The sequence below is a fragment of the Rhipicephalus microplus genome, chromosome 1 (assembly GCF_043290135.1).
Source record: "Rhipicephalus microplus isolate Deutch F79 chromosome 1, USDA_Rmic, whole genome shotgun sequence".
Taxonomy (NCBI): Eukaryota; Metazoa; Arthropoda; class Arachnida; order Ixodida; family Ixodidae; genus Rhipicephalus; species Rhipicephalus microplus.
Window position 1 is genome coordinate 43,947,811 of NC_134700.1, and position 21,091 is coordinate 43,968,901.

The 21,091-nt window shown below is 45.0% G+C and overlaps 1 protein-coding gene across 5 annotated transcripts in view; it reads right to left on the bottom strand.

Moving 5' to 3' along the window:
• The window catches only part of lt (vacuolar protein sorting-associated protein light), a 635,043-nt gene that overhangs the window by 14,771 nt on the left and 599,181 nt on the right, over positions 1–21,091 (bottom strand). For 2 of the 5 annotated variants that reach the window (XM_075895928.1, XM_075895859.1), the window contains one exon: positions 14,889–14,965. The exons of the other annotated variants lie outside the window; for them this stretch is intronic. In XM_075895928.1, coding sequence (XP_075752043.1) covers positions 14,889–14,965 — 77 coding nt within the window. The remainder of the gene's footprint in view (positions 1–14,888; positions 14,966–21,091) is intronic. 5 annotated transcript variants of the gene reach the window in all.

Below are 21,091 nucleotides of genomic sequence, written 5' to 3' on the forward strand. Positions count from 1 at the left end.
GGTAACATCAGATCTGCTGAAAGATGGAGGACAGATTGTGTTAATAAAACTAGCGAACCTGTTTACGAGGTGTCTCCTGATGGGAAGAGTACCAGAATCTTGGAAGAATGCTAACATCAACCTAATACATCAGAAAGGAGATGTCAAGGACTTGAAGAATTACAGGCCAATCAGCTTGCTCTCCGTAGTATACGAGCTATTTACAGCTTGCTCTCCATAGTATACGAGCTATTTACAAAGGTAATTGCAAACAGAATTAAGACAACATTAGAATTCAATCAACCAAAGAAACAAGCAGGATTTCAAACAGGCTACTCAATAATTGATTGATTGATTTGTGGGGTTTAACGTCCCCAAAACCACTATTTGATTATGAGAGACTCCGTAGTAGAGGGCTCCGGAAATTTTGACCACCTGGGGTTCTTTAACGTGCACCCAAATCTGCGTACACGGGCCTACAACATTTCCGCCTCCCTTGGAAATGCAGCCGCCACAGCCGGGATTTGATCCCGCGACCTGCGGGTCAGCCACTAGACCACCGTGGCGGGGCGGCTACTCAACAATTGACCAAAATAATAGTATCAATCAGGTAATAGAGAAATGCTCAGAATATGGCCAACCACTATACATAGCCTTCATAGATTACGAGAAGGAGTTTGATTCAGTAGAAATATCAGCAGTCATGCAGACTCTGCAGAATCAGGGCATCGACAAAGAATATATAAACATCCTGGAAGAAATCAACAGGGGATCAACTGCTATCATAGGGCTTCAGAAAGAAAGCAACAGAATACCAATCAAGAAGGGTGTAAGGCAGGGAGATGAAATGTCCCCAATGCTATTTACCGCGTGCCTACAGGAGGTTTGCAGAGGCCTAGCATGGGAACAGTTAGGCATAAAAGTTAATAGAGAGTACCTTAGTAACCTGCGCTTCGCCGATGACATTGTATTGCTGAGTAACTCAGGGGACGAATTGCAACTCATGATTACAGAGTTAGATAACGAGAACAGAAAGGTGGGTCTTAAAATTAATCTGCAGAAAACTAGAGTAATGTACAACAACCTCGGAAAAGAGCAGCGCTTCGAGGTAGCTAATAGTGCACTTCAAGTTGTAAAAGACTATGTCTAATTAGGACAGATAATAACCGCAGAGCCGAACCACGAGACTGAAGTAACAAGAAGAATAAGAATGGGGTGGAGCACATTTGGCAAGCACTCTCAAATCATGACAGGTAGATTGCCACTATCCCTCAAGAGGAAGGTATATAACAGCTGCATCTTGCCGGTACTTAGATGATTGATTTGTGGGGTTTAACGTCCCAAAACCACCATATGATTATGAGAGACACCGTAGTGGAGGGCTCTGAAAATTTCGACCACCTGGGGGTTCTTTAACGTGCACCCAACTTGCCGGTACTTAGCTACGGAGCAGAAACCTGGAGACTTACAAAGAGGGTTCAGCTTAAATTGAGGACAACGCAGCGAGCAATGGAAAGGAAAATGGTAGGTGTAACCTTAAGAGAGAAGAAGAGAGCAGAGTGGATTAGGGAACAAACAGGGGTTAAGGATATCATAGTTGAAATCAAGAAGAGGAAATGAACATGGGCAGGGCATGTAGCACGCAGACAGGATAACCGCTGGTCATTAAGGGTAACTAAGTACGCTGCAACATTGCTATTTTATGTCTGTTTCTTAGGTACATTTATAGTAACGAAATTCACTGTTTGCCACTTTATTCTCCTGCGCGCACTTGCCAGCGCATTCACAATGCACGTAGTTTTATGCGCATTCATGGTCACACGCAGGCATTTAACTTATCATCACTACCTCGTGCCATTGCATATTGGAACGGTCTTCTGGATCATGTTGTATCCATTTGTAAGCGTGAAGTTTTTCGTGATAACCTGATTTCGTTGCACTCTAGTATTGTATAACGCTCTTGCACCTTGATGTTTGTAATCTTTTATATATATATTTTTTTCGTCTGCTTTTCTCCTTTATTGTTATTTTCTCCTTTATATCTGGCAAATATCTGGCGGACAGTATGAATGAACGGCTATCATTGCTTTTCCAGATTGTGCCGTGGTTTTGGATTGCGGCGACAACAGTACGGAGCACTCATGGAATGCACGACAAAATCCTGCTTCATCGGCACGACGTGTAGATGGTTCCATTATCCTGCTACCAGAGGGCGTCGACAGTGATGTCATCGGCTGGAAGACTACAAAGGGAGCGGCAAGACATTGACCATGCCAGAGGGCACGGCAAATATCTGGCGGACAGGATGAATGAACGGCTATCATTGCTTTTCCAGGTTAGTTCTGGGAGTCATACTGCTTTCTACCGTAGCGACGATAGATTTTTGTTGGTTTTGCCGTGCCCTCGGCGATGTTGTGCTATACTGATTGATGTTTGGTCAACAGTGATATTATTGTTGACATCGGGAGACGTTGAGGTGAATCCCGGGCCGCCGATAGAACAGATGTTGCAGACTATTTTGGACAACCAGGCTAAATCAGACGGCAGGCTGAATGCTATTACAGAGGAAATCTCGGCCCTGAACAGCAAAACAGACTGACTATCTGATATTCTTGAAGTAGTCCAGGAAATGAATTCTAAAATTGATTATCTCGAAAAGACGGTAACGTGCCAGGCTGAGCGATTAATAGATTTAGAAAATAGGAGCAGAAGAAATAATCTTCTACTTTTTGGTATTGAAGAGCAGCACAAAGAATCTGAGGCCGATTTGAGGAAAGTTGTTGTGAATCAAATATTTGGCAAGCGTCTGGGCATTGAAGTAAAGGCGATAGAAAGAATCCACCGAATCGGGAGAAAAGACGCAGCAAGATGCCGACCCATAATAATGAAATTTTATGACAGCCGGGAAAAGGAAAGTGTGGTGCATCATTGCAAAAAGCTGAAAGGAAGTTCTATCAGCATCAGCAACGATTATGCACAGGAAACTGTCGCAGTTCGCAAAAAATTGTGGAAGAGTGCCGCTGCAGACAGAACAAATGGCAAAAAGACAACTCTGCTTGGTGACAAGATTAAAATAGACAAGCAACTTTACGCGTGGGACACAGTGCAAAATGAGCATTGTCCGTATCAGTACCGCCCATACAAAAGCCATGGAAGCACAAGTTCTAAACCCGGCTCATTGCGGCATTCGACAAGGAATAAGCCACCTCAAGCATAGCTCCGCTTGATTCTTTTGAATGCTCGTAGTATCGTTAATAAAATCACTGACCTGGAATACATATTGCTGTCGGAGAGTCCCCATGTCGTGTTATTAACGGAAACTTGGTTAAGCACTTGCATTACCAGTGATTGTATTACACCTCCAGGGTAGCATGTTCAGATGGGACAGAGATGCACGCGGTGGGGGCGTTGCTATTATTGTAAAGGATTGTTGTCGGGCCATAATGGTGAACAGCGATATGTCCGAGTCAGTGTGGTGTAAAATAACTTTTGAAAACATTACGTACCTCATTGGTGTAGTTTACAGACCACCAGCGACTCTGCCTGAATTTTTAGATGAGCTTAATGAATTTCTTTGCACTCATGCCAACAGTACTACTCGACTATTATTGGCTGGTGACTTCAACTTGGGACACATTGATTGGGAGGCTTTGTCTAGTCAACATACTGAGATAATGAGTGTAAATAAGCTATTAGAGATTGCCTTCTTTCACAATTTAAGACAGATTGTTAACGATTACACAAGGGTAACACCGGAATCACGATCATTATTAGATTTGGTCTTTTTGTTCAGCAGGATTGAAGATTATAGCCTGTCGATACAGGAAGGTATATCTGATCATGAGATGATTTCGGTGAACATACTGCCATTGTCGAGCAAGCCTTCTGATGACTTAGGGTCTAAAGAACGATTGTTGGTCAAAGATTATGAGCGAGCGAATAATACTTCGATCTTAGATTACTTAGAACAATCATTTATTGAATTTGAAATTGCCTCCCACTCAGAGACAGTCGAGGAATTGTGGGAGCGCTTTAAATGCATCATTGCTACTTGCACGGACAGATTTGTACCAAATCGTTATAAAAGAAAGAAACAGCAAAATCCATGGATAACACGCGATATTGTTCACATGAAACGCAGAATAAAAAGACTATGCAGGCAGCCAAAGAAGTCAACTGAACTATCACAGGCACGCTGTAGACTAAAAACAGCATTATCAGAAGCAAAAAAAAAGTTCTTCAATGAGACGCTGGGAAACTTCCTTAAAAGCTCACCCACCAAATTCTGGCGTTTTTTGGGAGCAAAGAAATAAAAAATAAACCAGATAAGTATAGAAGATGCTCCTGTGACAGATGAACAAAGGATAGCAGATGGTTTCAACGAGTTTTTCCATTCAGTCTTTAATAGAGATGCACAAAGTTCCGTCGCAGACGAGATAAACTATTCCTGCGCATGCCCCATGGAGCCTCTTTCGTTTTATCAGGAGGGCGTGTTGGAAGAACAACTTAGATCCAAAGAAAGCCTGTGGTCCCGACGGAATACCAACAGTATTTTTAAAGCGATACGCCGAGTGGGTGTCTTTCTATCTGGTAATTATTTTTGAACAATCTTTACGTAGCCATTCCGTTCCACAAGATTGGCCTTGCGCTGCTGTTATACCCGTGTTTAAAAGTGGAAATTGTATGCATCCAAACAACTATCGCCCTGTATCCTTAACCTCTGTATGTTGCAAGATCATGGAGCACGCAATCGCTAAACATATTATTCATTTTCTGGAAACAAATAAGCTGCTTTGCGTCACTCAGCATGGCTTCAGAAGGGGCCTATCCACGGTGACACAACTTATAAAAATGGTTCACGACTTTGCGCGGGCTTTGAATGAACACCAACAAACTGATGTTATTTGCATCGATTTTAAAAAAGCATTTGACAAGGTTTCACATGGTAAGCTGCTTTATAAGCTGCGTCAAATTGTTATCAGTAATGATGTTTTAAAATGGATTGAAGCTTATCTAACAGGGCGGAGGCAAGTAGTGCGTGTTATTAATTCTGTGTCAAGCTTTTTGGATGTACTTTTCGGGGTACTACAGGGCTCGGTACTATGCCCTTTATTGTTTTTAGTTTATATCAATGATGTAGCCACAGTTGTTCAGCCGCCAGTGGTCTTGAGACTGTTTGCAGATGACTGTTTAATTTATGCTCCAGTTAACTGTGAAAACGACCCGGAAAAAATTAACCAGTGTCTTGAGGATCTCCATACCTGGTGTGGAAAATGGGATATGGAAATTAACTACGCCAAAACCACTTTTGCGAATATTACCCGAAAGAAAAACGTTCTTGATTTCCAGTATCGTATGGGAAGTCCAATTTTGACAAATGTTTCTAGTTTTCGATATCTAGGCGTTGTGATATCAAATGACCTAAACTGGCGCAGCAACGTTGAAAATGTGTGTTCTTCCTCGTACAAAAAGCTGTGTTTTCTTCGAGTAAAACTACGAAACGCAACCAAAGACGTCAAACTGATGGCATATAAAACTTTTATTCGGCCTGTTTTGGAGTATGCTGCCGTAGTTTGGAGTCCCCACCAAAAAGGCCTAATAAATGAACTGGAAAGAATCCAAAGACTTGCAGCCAGGTTCATATGTTCAAGATACAAAAAAACAGACTCAGTTACCGAGATGCTAAAATCATGTAAATTGGAACTGCTTGAAATCAGGCGACAGAGGAACAGAATAAAATTATTATTTCAGATTCTCCAAGGTCAAATAAATATTGATAAAAGTATGTACATACGGGAACCTGGTAGAATTAGCAGAAGAATAAACCATAGTGCAGCCATTAGAACATATGTCACCCGCACAAACGTCTTTCGGTATTCGTTTTTCCCCAATGTTATCGAAACTGGAATGCGCTACCTGCACATATTGCTGAGTGCACGGATGCAAGGGCTTTTGAACATTTGCCTGACAACTATATGTTACCCAAAAATCGTTGGATGATGTGTTGATGTGCTTTCCTTTTCTAATGCCAATGTTGATTTTTTTTTGTTATTGTTGACAGTTGACATTACTTGAGTGTTTTTATATACCAATTATTACTTTTATGTACTCCCTCCCTGTAATGACCCACAAATGTGGGTTAACAGTATGCTCAAACAAATAAATAAATTTCGTTTGTATACTGATGCCCCCCTTACTCAATGCCCTTCAGTGGGCCTGTAAGGTATTTTGAATAAATAAATAAATAAATAAATAAATAAATAAATAAATAACTGGATGCCTAGAGAAGGCAAGCACATCAGGGGGAGATAGGAGGTTAGGTGGGCAGATGAGATTAAGAAGTTTGCAGATATAAATGGGCAGCAGCAAGCACAGGAGCGAGTCGACTGGTGGAACATGGGAGAGGCCTTTGTCTTGAAGTGGATTTAGTCAGGATGATGATGATGATAATGGACTTGGCTTCAACATCTGTTTCATCAAACAAAGAAAACTCACTGAACAGGCACTGTCAGCATTGATGTACGCAGATGATGTAGTGCTAATGGCCGACCACAAGGGAGATTTTCAGAGATCGACGGACATCTGCAGTAATGAGGGAGATAAATTAGATTTGAGATTCAGTAAGAAAAAATCAGCAGTCATGATTTTTTATGATAATGAAGGTAGTGAGCTTACGATACAGGAGGTCACGCTATAGATAACGAATAAATACAAATATCTGGGCGTATGGATAAGCAATGGGATCGACTACTTAAGGAAACACGAAAGATACGTAACAACTAAAGGTAACAGAAATGCAGCAGTGATGAAAAATAGGGCACTGTGAAATTACAATAGGTATGATGTTGTGAGAGAAATATGGAAAGGAGTCATAGTTCCTGGCTGACGTTCAGCAATGCGGTCTTGAGCATGAGCTCAGAAGTTCAAGCAAGATTAGAAATTAAGCAACGTGGAATAAGTAAGCTTGCTTTAGGAGCTCACAGGAATACACCAAATCAGGGAGTACAAGGTGATATAGGATGGACATCATTTGAGAGCAGGGAAGCTATCAGCAAGATAAAATTTGAGTAGAGCAAGATAAAATTTGAGAAGCAATTGAGAGAAATGGGAAAAGAGCGTTGGGCTAGAAAGGTTTCAGCTACTTTCACATGACGAATGTCGATACAATATGGACGAAGCGAACCAGAAAATTGACTGGTAAATACTTAGAAAACAGCAGAGGGCCAAACCAAAAAGAATTACCGGTTAAGAAGAAGGTGAAGGAAGCTGAGATGACATGTAGAGAATTGGCATGATTAAGAAGTTCGCACTAGAGATCTATCGAACTTTTAAACAAGAAATTGCCAAGGAAAGGATCTATGATAATACTCGGTGTAGTTCTCTACTATTTAAAGCCAGGACGGGAGTATTGCGCACCAAGACTTATCGGGCCAAATACGAAGGGGTAGACACAGTATGCAATGCGTGTGAAGAGGAGGAGGAAACTGCCGAACACTTAAAAATGTTCTGTAAAGGACTTCACCTATAGTTCAACATGATGACGCAGAGTTTTTCAAAGCAGTGGCGTTAAGCGACAGGGAGGGCAAAGTACACTTCAAGCGGGTAGAATTAGCTAGAAGGAGGTTATCTGATTGGTGGCTAAAATCAAGGCATGAGTGAAAATTAAACCGTTCACTGCAAAAAACCTGTCGTCAATATCGCTATTTAAAGGAAAAAAAAGAAAAATACAGTTTTTGGTTCCCGAAGTATTACAGCTTGGAGGCATTAGCCGCCACCCGATCTGAAGGGTACTGCCATATCAATCCATCCATCCATCCGTCGGCTCCGAGGGCTGGAAGAGTTTGGTGGCGCAAGATCGTGCAAGACCGAGCAGGTCTGTTGGTGCAGGAGCAACGCGCAAAAAGAGACAAGTTTTCCTTTTAATATTAGCCCTCGTAGAACGACGCAGCACCTGCTTAACACGAGCACCCGAAAGATTATTCATAAAGCGCCATCGAACAAACTACTACACTCAAACACTGAGCTACAATGTACCCATCCAGTTACATCAATTACAAAAGTGCGTAAATACAAAAATGTTATTATCATGCATGCTTGATGTCTTTATCTAGGATAAATTTCAAATTTATGCCTGAAGCTTGCAAATTTACTTTGTATCAATGCTTTTTAAATTGTATTCATCACATGCATGCTCTTCCCTTTTTTACTGCTGTTTTTCTTCATAACCATTCTTGCATTGTGAGAGAATAATACTTTCTTGGTGGTGACATTATTCACACGTATTTTAACCTGTTAACAGCGTAAACGCATGTATTAATATCTATTCATCACCACACATGAATGTGTTGCATTCATGCAGCTGCAACAACGAAAAGGGTTGTCTGTATTGCACATGTGTGCATTGCTGCTGTTGCCTGGTTGTGCCCCCCCCCCCCCCCCCCCCAGCCTCGTCAAGCTGTATGTTTAAAGCTTTCTTGGTAAGGTAGCCTTCAATATTGTACTTTGTGCAAGTAGTAAATAAAATTTGACTTGACTGGAAATAGAACACATTCTTTACATTGATGATCGACTTTGCGTCATTTGGCGCCTTCGGACGCCGAAGGGCTAGTTTTCCTACGTTGATTTTTGGAGCCGACAACCCGGGAATCTAGCCAACAACGACCTGAGCCTTTCATTCCTGGTGTGAGTGAGCTTCACTTCGAGCTAGACCAGCATGGTGTGGGCGATCTAGTTAGAGCTGTGTAGTGATATGACAGTGGGGTCATTTTTATTGGCTTTCCGTGGGTTTGTGTCGCGATGTTGCTTGTCTATAACGTTGTTGATTCCGACGGTGCTCTGGCTTTTCGAGTTGCCAGTCATGACTAAAAGTAATGTACGAAATTTTGAGCAATTTTCAAGGGCACGACTTTTGCTCTGCTTATCACGTTAACTAGAAATTCATTGCAGAATGTGGTCAATAGTGGGGTGCATTTCGTGAAAGGATGATGCAAACTGTTCAAAGCTGCGTACAGGAAATTCCAGGAAAAAAGTGCTCCGATTTCGAGGAACTTCCGACCATCCTTGTGAAAGCAAAAAATGAAGTGAATTCTAGATCGCTAACGTACCTTCCCGCCGACACTACTGATTCAGCTGTATACTCACGCCTTCACACTTTCTAAACGGTAGGAAGTCCACTACATTGCCTAGTGCAAATACTGCTGAAATATTTGGAGGTCCCGCTAATACATTAGGGCATTGGTAGTACAGGAAGCTAATAGTAAGTGGTTTTTAGAAGCACTGATATAAAGAATACCTTGTGTGCTTGATAAGTGCGTACATTAGAGGAGTACAGCCTAGCAATCAGCTTAAGGTTAACGATATAGTCGTCATTAAGGAAGACAAGGTGCCCACAACTTTTTAGAAAGTTTGTAGATTAACTGCTGTGTACTTATCAAGCGATAATCATGTTAGAGCATGCAAGATTGTCCTAGCCGGAGGTATGGTAGTTACGATGCCAGTACAACTCTTGAGCCCGTCGGAGTTGGGCAAACGAACTTCGTTGGGCGTGGAGAGTGTTGTAAATTGTTTGAACCTTCTCGGGAATAGCACGCACATCGAAAGACTTCGAGAACGATAAGGAAAAAGAGAACGTTCAGTGAAATAGAACACCGTCTTTACATGAATGCTCAACTTTGCGTCTTTTTCATTTGGCACCTTTAGACACTGAAGCGCTGTTGCCCCGCACAAGGTGGGCGACACTGTTTCCAACTATTTCAGCACAACGCCGAAATCCCTCAGGCTGGTTAATATGATCGGCAATGAGCACCTTTATGACTTGATAAAACACTGCGATTCAATGCTGAAGTCCACAAAATTTGGCACGGTGTTAAGCAAAAGTACCATCGTGACATTAGATGCCTTAGTTAGGACGAGGACAATGTCATTGAAGATTATTGTAGCTTTGCGGGCATGCATACCCTTGGCTGCGTGTCATTAGACTTTGCAACATACATGCTGGTGTTACATGTGTAGATTAACTGACGGCCAGGCAGTAGTGACTACCATGAACAGTAGGCCATCAGGCCCGTGAAGAACACAAGAACATGTTGAGCCCCTTAGCCCAGAACAAACAGTGTTTTATTATTTCCCAAAACGTAATATTTCCCAAAAGTAATAAAACACAGTACGTTCTGGGCTAAGGGGCTCAACATGTTCTCGTGTTCTTCGCGGGCCTGATGGCCTACTGTTCACGGTAGTCACTACCGCCTAGCCATCAGTTAATCTACACATGTAACAACTGGCGACAAGGATGAAAGGAAGTTTTATGTAAGTCTTCGTTCCCGCAGCTCTCTGCCATCTGTTCACCATGTCAAGTTTCCGCAACCTCAAGCCATTCGAGAGGGGAGGAGACGAATGGCCCTGTTACGTGGACCAGCTCAAAGCATTTTTCCTGGCGAATGATGTCACCCCAGACAAGCGTACTGCCGTATTCATCAGCTGCTGCGGGCAGAAAAGGTATGCTTTGCTCCGCAATTTGGTCAAGCCCGCCAAGCCCAGTGACAAGACACTGGACAAGAGTCTTCAAGCTCTTGGAAGCCATTATTGTCCGAAGCCCTCTGCCGTCGTGCAGCATTTTCGTTTCAACTCGCGCGTTCGCGCGGAAGGGGAATCAGTCAGCAATTTTATCGCAGCACTAAAAAGCCTGTCCGAGCACTGCAGCTGCGGGGCTGAACTCGAAAACGTGCTCCGCGACCGCGTCGTGTTTGGCATAAACAACGTGGATGTCCAAACAAGACTTCTGGAAAAACCGGACCTCACTTTTGACGATGCTGTGCAGACCGCCCTGGCAATGGAAGCAGCAAAAAGGGACGCAGGTGAGATAGCGCAAGCGAACACAAGCAGCGCTTTCTCGACTCACCATGTTTCGTCAGGTTCTGGGGGCGTCACCTGCTACCCCTGTGGGGACGGACATCTTGCATCAAAATGCAAGCATGTGAAAACAATCTGCAATTACTGTCACAAAAGAGGTCATTTGGTTAAGGTGTGCAATTCGTGACGAAGGGACAGCCAAGCCCAAAGCAATAGCCCCACCAAGGCACGTTCGTTCTCGGCTTGCAGTTCACCGTTGTCGAGTAATCGTCATCGTGTTAATACGGTACGAAAGCAGGACGCCGCTACCACTTCATCTTACGAAGTTTTTGACATGTGGCCGGTCGACTATGCCACGCCGCCTCCGCCTTTCACCGTCACTGTTGACGTTTTTAGGCAAGCCGCTCCGCATGGAAGTGGACACGGGAGCAAGTGTCTCTGTCATGGCCAAGTCACGTCTTCTTAAGCTTTTGCCTTCGGTTCCTGTGCAGCCGTCACAAGTGCTTCTGCGAAGCTATTCAGGGTAACTAAAAAAGGTTCTGGGCAAAGCTGATGTCAGTGTGAAGTTTCATGGCAGGGAGGCCGACCTACTTATTTTTCTGACCGGAGACCGATCGCCCACTCTTCTTGGACGCAACTGGATGCGTGAGCTGGGCATTGGCGTCTCCGATGTTGAAGTGAACATCCACGCACTTTCCGACGTCAAACACCTAGTCCAAGACTACGCCGAAGTGTTTGAAGATGGCCTGGGTTCATTCAAGGGTGCTAAAGCTTCTCTACATGTTCCTTCAGATGCTCCGCCTCGGTTCTTCAAGCCACGTCCACTGTCGTACGCCTTGACAGATGGAGTAACTCAAGAAATCCATAGACTAAGATGAGATTCCATTCTTGTTCCAGTCAAGACACCGAAGTGTGCTGCACCTATTGTTCCTGTGACCAAAAAGGATGGACGCATCAGAATCTGTGGAGACTTTGGTGTTACTATAAACCCAGTGGCCACAGTGGAGCAGTACCCCATTCTAAGGATCGAGGACCTGTGGACTGTGCTTGCTGGAGGTGAGAAATTCACAAAATTGGGTTTGCGAGATGCGTACCAGCAGGTTGTCCTTGACAAGGCCTCTAGGGAGTATGTCACAATTTTGACGCATATGGGGTTATTTCAGTACACCCGGTTGCCTTTTGGTGTCTCATCTGCTTCTGCCATATTTCAGCGCGAGATGGAGAACTTGTTTAGGGGACTGCCCCATGTAGCAGTCTATTTTGACGACATTCTTGTGACTGGCGCAAATGATGCTGAGCACTTTCGCGACCTTTATACTGTACTTAGCAAGCTTCAGGAATCAGACCTCAAGCTGAAACTTGAAAAATGCCATTTCTTCGTGCCACAAGTTGAGTATCTCGGGCACATCATCAGCAAGGAAGGCCTTTCCCCGAATGTTGACAAGGTAGCAGCCATTCTGCATGCTCCTGTGTCTCAGGATGTCAGGGAACTTCGTAGTTTCTTGGGACTTGTAAACTTCTACAGGCGCTTCTTACCCAATCTTTCGTCACTCCTTCGTCCACTGCACTTCTTTGTGAAGGGAAGAAGTGGGAGTGGAGACATGAACAACAAGATGCATTTAATGCCTGCAAGCACTTGGTGACATCAGCTCCAGTTCTTGTGCATTTCAACCTTGCCAGGCCTGTTTGCCTCAGCTGTGACGCATCGCCTTATGGTATAGGCGCAGTTCTGGTGCACAAAGATGCTGATGGCGGGGAACATCCCATTGCTTTTGCCTAGAGGAGCTTGTTAAAAGCAGAACAAAACTACAGTCAACTCGACAAGGAGGCACTGGCTTTAGTGTTTGGTGTGGATCGATTCCACCAGTACTTGTGGGGCATCTCATTCGAAGCACACACTGACCACAAGCCACTTCTTGGACTGCTGGGTGCCAACAAGCCCGTTCCCGTGCAAGCTTTGCCTCGAGTGGTCAGGTGGGCTCTGAAGCTGTCTGCTTACAAGTACGAACTTGTATACAAGCCTGGCGAAGAGCTCGGCCACCCTGATGCTCTTAGTAGACTGCCTCTCCCAACTGACGCCACTGCATTATCACGACCTGCTGAAATCTTCTTGCTAGAGGAGGCATATCCGAGACTCCTTTCACTAGGTGTTGTGGCCCAAGCCACACGAAATGACTCACTTCTGGGTCATGTTGTTCTTGCCGTTCTGAAAGGAGAAAGCCTCCCAGTAGGACCAGAGTGGAACCCTTTCAATACCAGAAGCTCAGAACTCAGTCTCCATGAGGGTTGCCTACTCTGGGGATCAAGAGTAGTGATCCCAAAGTCATTGCAGGCCCAAGTTCTTGGTTTTCTTCATGCTAGCCACCCGTGTATCGAGAAGAGCAAAATGATTGCCAGGAGCCATGTTTGGTGGCTAGGCATTGACAATGATATTGCTAACAGCGTGAAGAGCTGCGCTACGTGCCAGACTCAACATCGAGCTGCACGGCCGGTTCAGCAGACGCCATGGCTTTTTCCACAGCGACCCTGGGCAAGGCTTCACATTGATTTTGGGGGACCATTTCTAGGTCACACATTCTTGGTTATTGTGGATGTGTTCTCAAAGTGGATAGAAATCTTTCCTGTGTCTTCCACATCTGCAGAAGCTACCATTTCTTTATTGAGAATTGCATTCGCTCAGCATGGCCTGCCTGATGTCATGGTTTCAGACAACGGTCCTGCCTTCACCAGTGCCCAGTACCTTGAGTTCTTAACTCGAAACGGAATACGCCGCATTCTTGTACCGCCGTATCACCCTGCCTCAAATGGTGCAGCTGAAAGAGTTGTACCAACTGTGAAGAACAAACTCAAGAAGTCTGGTTCTGGGAACTTCCAAACGCAGATCTCCAGGTTTCTGTTCCACTATAGGACCACACCACATGAAGCGACAGGTCGGCCACCGTGTGAACTCTTTAAAGGAAGAATGTTCAAGACTCTGTTGGATGTCCTCAGGCCAAGCCTACAGGCATCTGTATTCCTAAAACAACTCAAGCAGAAGTTGTATGCTGACAGAGGGTCCCGGCAGGCTCCATCACTGCAGCCAGGTGATGATGTGTACGCGTGAAACTTTCGCAGGGGCACACCCTGGGTGCCTGCCAGTGTCGTGGACGCCACTCCATCATCAGCCAATGTCTGTTTTAAAGATGGCACCTTGGGAAATGCGCCTTGTGCAGACAGAAACATTGGCCTTTCCTCAAACTGCTATCGCTGCAGCTCCACCACAGTTAGAGCCGCCGCTTCATCATGTGCCAGCTGTTCCAGAAGTGCCTCATCAGGAACAGCTACCAAGAACTACCTTCTCTGGGAGTAGCTGTGCCACGGGGAGTGACAGGACTGCGCTCAACAGTGGTGTGCATGTGAAGAGTGACTCTGTCGTGCCTATGCCTAGCACGCCGAAGTTGCGACGTGGCACAAGAACTAGGAAACCGGTGAATAGGTACTCCCCGTAGCCTTCCTCCTAAGAGGGGAGGAGTGTTACAATGTTGGTTCAAATGCAGCGCCCCCACGCGGCGCTGATAGTTGTGTTGAGCTGTGCAAGCCTGGCACAGCGGCAGGGTGGCCGTTTACACAGTTCGTTCTGGGCTAAGATAAAACACAGTTCTTTCTGGGCTAAGGGGTTCAACATGTTCTCATGTTCTTCGCGGGCCTGATGGCCTACTGTTCACGGTAGTCACTACCGCCTGGCCATCAGTTAATCTACACATGTAAGAGCTGGTACCCTAGCATACTTGTAAATGGCCAAGAAAGAGAGCTCTACAAGTTAGCGGTACAGTATAGGCCTTTTGATAAGGTTGAGCACACCGAAGATACAAAACAGTGCTGCCAGCACAAGCAGCAGATTCTGGAGTTGTGAACAGTATACTGATGAATGAATCGTTGGCAAAGCACACAGCGGTAAGGTAAAATAAGTAATGCTGCATGTCCTTTCCTTCTGCATTACTATGATCAGAGCTGCCTACATGAAGAAAAATTTTAGCCAATACATTTACTACACTGAGTCAAACCAAGCAAAAAACACTTACCGGTAGACTGGGTAGGCAGTTGCTGTGGAAAGCATGCTTGCAAAAGAAGACTACCACATCCTCCAAGTGGCGAACATCTGGACAAGCCACACACACACAAAATAAAAAAGACTGTAGACTCAAGTGCTAAACAAGAAATGCAATAGCAACCAAATGAAATGCCGCACCAAGAATGACAAGCAGCTCGACACTTGCAGAGCGCTGCTCGACCACACAGAAGGACGCACGAAAAGAACACACAGGTATAAGCAGGCTGTGCATGCACGAATTGTCACAGCTGTAACTTTAACAAGCACCTACTTTGGCTTTTCTAGCTAGCAACTCTCTCCTTTCTTGAACGCACGGCTCGCCTTTCTTGAACACACGACAATTTCAGCGAACAAAGTCACCTCAGCGAGCAAAATGACCTCCGTGCAGTCTATAGACTGATTGCGAACTTGACTGTGCAGCACAAGACACAAGAACCTCCCCCAGGACTTGGGAGGGCGGACAAGAGAATTCTTTGCTTCTGTGCCCGGCAGTCCTTATGTATTTTGATTCCTCATTTTCAGGCCTCTCCCAGTACAGTGCAGAGAAGGCTGACACCTACCACATGATATTATGGACATGCCAGCTCAATCCTTTTTTACTTCTCCCCCTATTTGGCAACCCAACATGAGGACTGGCAGTCGCCCTTCTCGGCTGCCAGGACTTTCCAGACTAACAAGCCATAGTCCTATGTGTCAGGACAGCGACCACGACCAAGGGAGTCCTGACTAGAGACTCCATCTGGCATTGTAAGGAAGCCTACCCATCAAGGGCTGGTTTTCCCAACAGCCTCTGAACATATTGTTACGTAGGTGTTTGTGCCAGAGTGGATTAGAGGACGCTAATAGCCTAAAAAAATGTCGAAGTGTGTCGGGCTTACAACCGATGGTGTCACATTTTCCTTAGGCCATCTCCAACTGCAACTTAGGATTACTGCAAATCTGTTACACTGTTATACATCTAACAGTAATGATAGGTACAATGCTTCAGTTTGACAATCTGCAATTGGCTGCTGCAGCCGTTCCCAGGGTGTTATCTTGTGTGGAGAAAACATGTGCTAAAGGACGTTCGTTCTAATTTCTATTAGTTTTTACGATGAACACCTACATGAGATATGGAACTGTGTGTTAAACACAAGTTTACTTTTCGCTCATTTTTTTTACCAATACCGGGAAAAAATTTTCAAAAGCATTGCCAACCACATGTTTTTTCTGCGTGTGCTTAAAAGGGTTCTGGACAACTTTCCAGCATGATCAGAAAATGTTGCTGATATGTGGTTTAGGCTATTGAGAACTATGGAGCGAAAAGTTATACTGCCGCACATGGCCTGCAATTTACAAATAATTCTCAGTCAGCAAGAAACCATTCTCTCTTATATCTACAAATGATGCCATAAATCGAAATGATGCCATAAATCGAAATGACGGCACCATGAACCCGTCGTACACTCGAAGGAGGCCGTCGGCTGATGTGTCTGCTGCACAGTTACAGCGGTCGCACTCGCTCACGCTCACAATCACGCTAAGTGAGCTGCACGTTCGCAGAGAAACAAAAACAATGCACAGCATATTCACGGAGTGAATGATGATGAGTGGTACTAAGCGTCCATTCGTTCGTCCATCCATTCGTTCATCCGTCTGTCTATCTATCGCTTATACACTATATGAAATCAACTATACGAAAACCACTAAGGCCATATAGTAATATTATTTTCAAGGACATTTACACACAACGCCGTCTATTGAGCAATTTAATAAGCTAAAGGTGGCTACTTACTATGTACTACTACATAGGAGGAAACGACCCACACCCCAAGGAGCTTCGCCCCTAAAAGAGAAATTGCTCAAGGTCATGATGCGCGCTAGTGGACACAATTCCTTTTGATTCCCTTCGAGTCTTTGTTATCAATTATGTCCTTCAATATTACTGCCAAGCATGTTATTTTGATGATCTAGGTGTCCTTTAGTATCCCTTTAAAGGGACACTAAAGAGAAACAATGAGTTGTTTCAGATTGACAAACTGCACTCAGAGAACTCCCATGTAAGAAATTTCAATGTCATAAGTCCATTCTTAGCAGAGAAAATCAAGGTTGAAGTTTCATGTTTAAATTTTGTGCTGTAATTTTCGCACGTGATATAGAAAATTCCACAGTGTACTTTTCGTATTTTAGCTACATTGGCTAGATGAAATTTTCTGAAACTTAGTTTATTATGTCTATGGCAGCCACTGACGACAATTTACCTCAGTTTTATCGATTAAAATTATGTGGGACTCAGTAAACGCCTTCAAACTTTATGATGTCACAGTGTCTGCTCCGGAAATCTCAAGCTGGCATCTCATTCGAAAGTTCTAAGATTATTTAGATAGTTCCCAGTCATTCGAGTGTGGTTTCCCCAAGCGCGCACTACACATGATTGTATGGTACCAAAAATAGAAAGAAGCACGTTTGGTATTACCATTACTACATTACATTTAGTTGTTACTGCATTCATCTCCTCGCCAGTGAAGATGATTTTTATTTCTTATTGTGATAATTATATGGACAGTCCCGGCTGGTTTTTACCGTTGTCAAAGCTGCCGTCATACACCGTATATGTATACATATTTATATATAGGAACACCCAAGAAAGATAAAAAAAGCTGCCCGCATTTGGCCCCCACGCTTGGCCTCCAGCTCGTCGCGATGTGCCAATGAGCGCTTATCTCTCACGCGTACTTTGCCTCGCACATAGGGGTGGGGAATTTAGGTGCTTATGCACTCGCGGTTATCCTTCAGTCGGGCGAATTGTGTGCCTTGGCCGTTCACCAGAATGATTGCGTTAATTGCCTGGGCCACAAAGGTCAACTTTGCTCGCTGGGCAGGCCTCATCTGCGGAAAGAGTGCTTTTCAAACATAGCGAAGTAACAACTAAGACACTCGTTAGTTCGCACTCATATCTGTACCTGTGATTACGTTTTGTGCATCGTTTTAATGTAAACAGTGCGTTAAGCATCGAGTTGTAGACTATGTTACTTAGTTCTCATCCTGTGTGTGTTGTTTTAGTGCATCATTTGTGCACGAGCAGCGCACTGCACGCTTCAATCTGTTGTCCTTTCTCAGCGTTACATTCCAATTATTACTATTGCATTCATTGCTTCGCCCTTGCAGTGAAACTGTGACTTCTTTTCACTTCTTATGCTTCAACGGTCTCTATCATCAAGCGCGTGTGATCCTCGATGGTTACCCGGCAACAGTGCGGCAAGTTTTTTGGACTAACATCTTTGCGACTAATACATAAATGCGACTAATACATAAATGCGACTAACACATAGAAAGTCGCATATTGAGGCATGCACACAAACGTCACTTCAACAAGATTCATGCACGAACCGAAATACGACATGCCCGAAGTAATTCAATATGAACACAGTTGTGTCCTTTATCTAGCCCACGCGTATTGCTCGCTTAATGATAAAACTTGACTAAATTTGGCGTTGAACACGCAAATTGTCATTTAGGCGCAGCTTTGCAGAATGATGCAATTGGTGCAGAACTTCTACAACAAAACATATATAAAATGTGTTCACCTTCGCTAGTTTTCGCGTCAAGAGTTGGACGCTTTGGTGCGACATGATGGCACAACTGAAGCGCAAATAGCTTCCCTTTGGGAACGACTAAGATAAGGCAGCCAGCCGATACAAAGCCCACACTAAAACTTGTAGAAGCGATATTTGTTGATTTAGTTATATACCATGTTGCGCAGCAACCAGACTGATTAGCTGGGTGATATCCTGCGCTTGAATTCCCTCTGTGTTCCTTCATTTTCCCAACAATACGAGTCTAGCCATGCAGATGTCATCGTTAAAGAACCAAAAAACTCTGCCCTAACGGTATCGAGGACGTCCTTTTTTAATTAGGGGAGGGTTCTCAAGTAATCAAGAAAGACAACCAGTTTAAGGAGGCCACGATGGTGGCTCGCACACGTGCAGCACTTTCCATGGAAACATCTGGAATTTCGTTTTGATTGTCAGTCGAGAGTTTCGCAGTCAAAATTAACTTCAATCGCTGCCTTTCAACAAAAGCTGTCTTCGCCACGCAGTGGTACAGAAGAACGAACCTACCCTCATAGCAACATTCGAAGTTTAGCCTTCCCTTCTGCTGCTCTTCACAGTTTTAGAAACGAGTCTTTCGATGGCCTAGTCGGTGCACGGTCAGTGGAGGAAGCACAGCGTGTGCTAATCGACATGACGATGGGTCGAAAAACTTAGAATTCGTGACAGAAACTCTTCACGTATTCGGTTGGGCGTTTGCAAGCGCTGTGAGAAGTGGCAGAGGGTTCGGTTAGTAGAATTCGAGCGCTTGGACTACCTTCGGTTGGTTCCTTCAGATTATCAACCGCTGACTCAAAGAGCTCCCGACTGCTCTGACAGAAGTAAAAGTGTGGCATGATCTGACAGGCACGACGGATCACCTGACACAAGCCACGTGACATGTGGCAGTAGGCAGCTGAATCATGTGAACAGTGCCAGTAGCGCGAGCACGCTTTTCGGAAGAAGACTTCACGGGGCATGTGCATTACTAGCGGCATTTTTGAGCGTGTGTGGGGCGAGTTCGTATCTACGAAGCCATAAATGCACCATGTAAAAAAGGAGGGGACAGTTAGCGAAGGCAGATGAAACGTCAATGTTATCGTTATGGCATCTCACAGGCATCTACATGATTTACCTTGAAGGTACCAGGTCGAACGTTAAGGTTGCCAGATTAATGTGCTGAGCTCGGAAGTCTGTCGCTACGTCCCCCTATGTGGAATATGGCCACTTAAGTGATCGGTGCCACTTGTTGATGCAGTGCAAGAATATTCACTCGGCGGTTTCTCGCGCTTACTGCACGGTGGCGCTACAGGCACGCTGCCCCTAGAGTAGTTGGACAGCAAAACGATGCATCGCCTGCTATGGTACTTTCGGTTCAAGGCATATCCTTTCGCGGCTTTAAGGTGCCTGCTGCGCAGAGTAGTCAGTGAGGAAACACGTACTATTCTACAACACGTTTGTTGTTTTGTCCAGTGATTGCGCTCTTGAACTCCTTTACGAATGGATCCATAATATTTTGTGGACTTTGTAGTGTACACGTATCCCTAAGGAGTATGGCCACTAGTCTAGGTTCGATCTTAGCGAGAAGGAGGGCTGCGTGCACCATTGCCTCACCTGACTAACGCCGCCGTGCACAAATAGCCAAGGCGCAACACTTTATTGCCTGCGGCAACACCAGTAACGCAGTACAGGGCCCGTTGCAAAATGGTGGCGGGAAAGCAAACAAGGCTTACTTACGCCATGGGCGAAAAGGACACAACAAAGGGTGTCGCGAGCACGTCTCTATGGGCAAAAGTGTTCACGCTGACACGGTGCTGAGAAAAACGGGTCCTTGTGACTATGCTGCGCACTCTCGCGATCAGGGACAACAGGGCCCGATCGCGCAGGCAAACGCAAAATCCATTCACCTTGGCTTCAAAAGGTACGAGTCGGCATAGTACGACCATGTGCGAAGACACCGCATCGCTCTTCGGCTTAGTGTTCAGAAGAGGGTAACGAAGGTAAGCGTTCCCCACGGGCACAAGGTGCCGTTGGCGAAGTTCGAGTGAGCCCCAAACAAAAGAAGCCGATGAACAGGCAAAAATGCCTGCTCACCCTTCGTCGTCTCAAGAGTTTTTTAATGGACACCCGAAGCGCGCGCGCGAAACGTCCAGAGGGACTTGAGCGCAGTGCCACGGTCGACATCAGGGCAAGAAGACTCAACGTCACTCTCGCTTCATCAGAGCCGACCGAGAGTCATGTTAGGACATGCTTGATTGATTGATTTGTGGGGTTTAACGTCCCAAAACCACCATATGATTATGAGAGACGCCGTAGTGCAGGGCTCCGGAAATTTAGATCACCGGAGGTTCTTTAACGTGCACCCAAATCTGAGCACACGGGCCTACAAGATTTCCGCCTCCATCGGAAATGCAGCCGCCGCAGCCGGGATTCGAACCCGCGACCTGCGGGTCAGCAGCCGAGTACCTTAGCCACTAGACCACCACGGCGGGGCTGTTAGGACATGGGGAGAGGCATGTTGGGACATGAGAATGGCAGAAATTTGCAAACACGAGGAATGGTGAGAAGCGTGTGTGGAGCACGTTCATGCTTTGAAACACGCAGT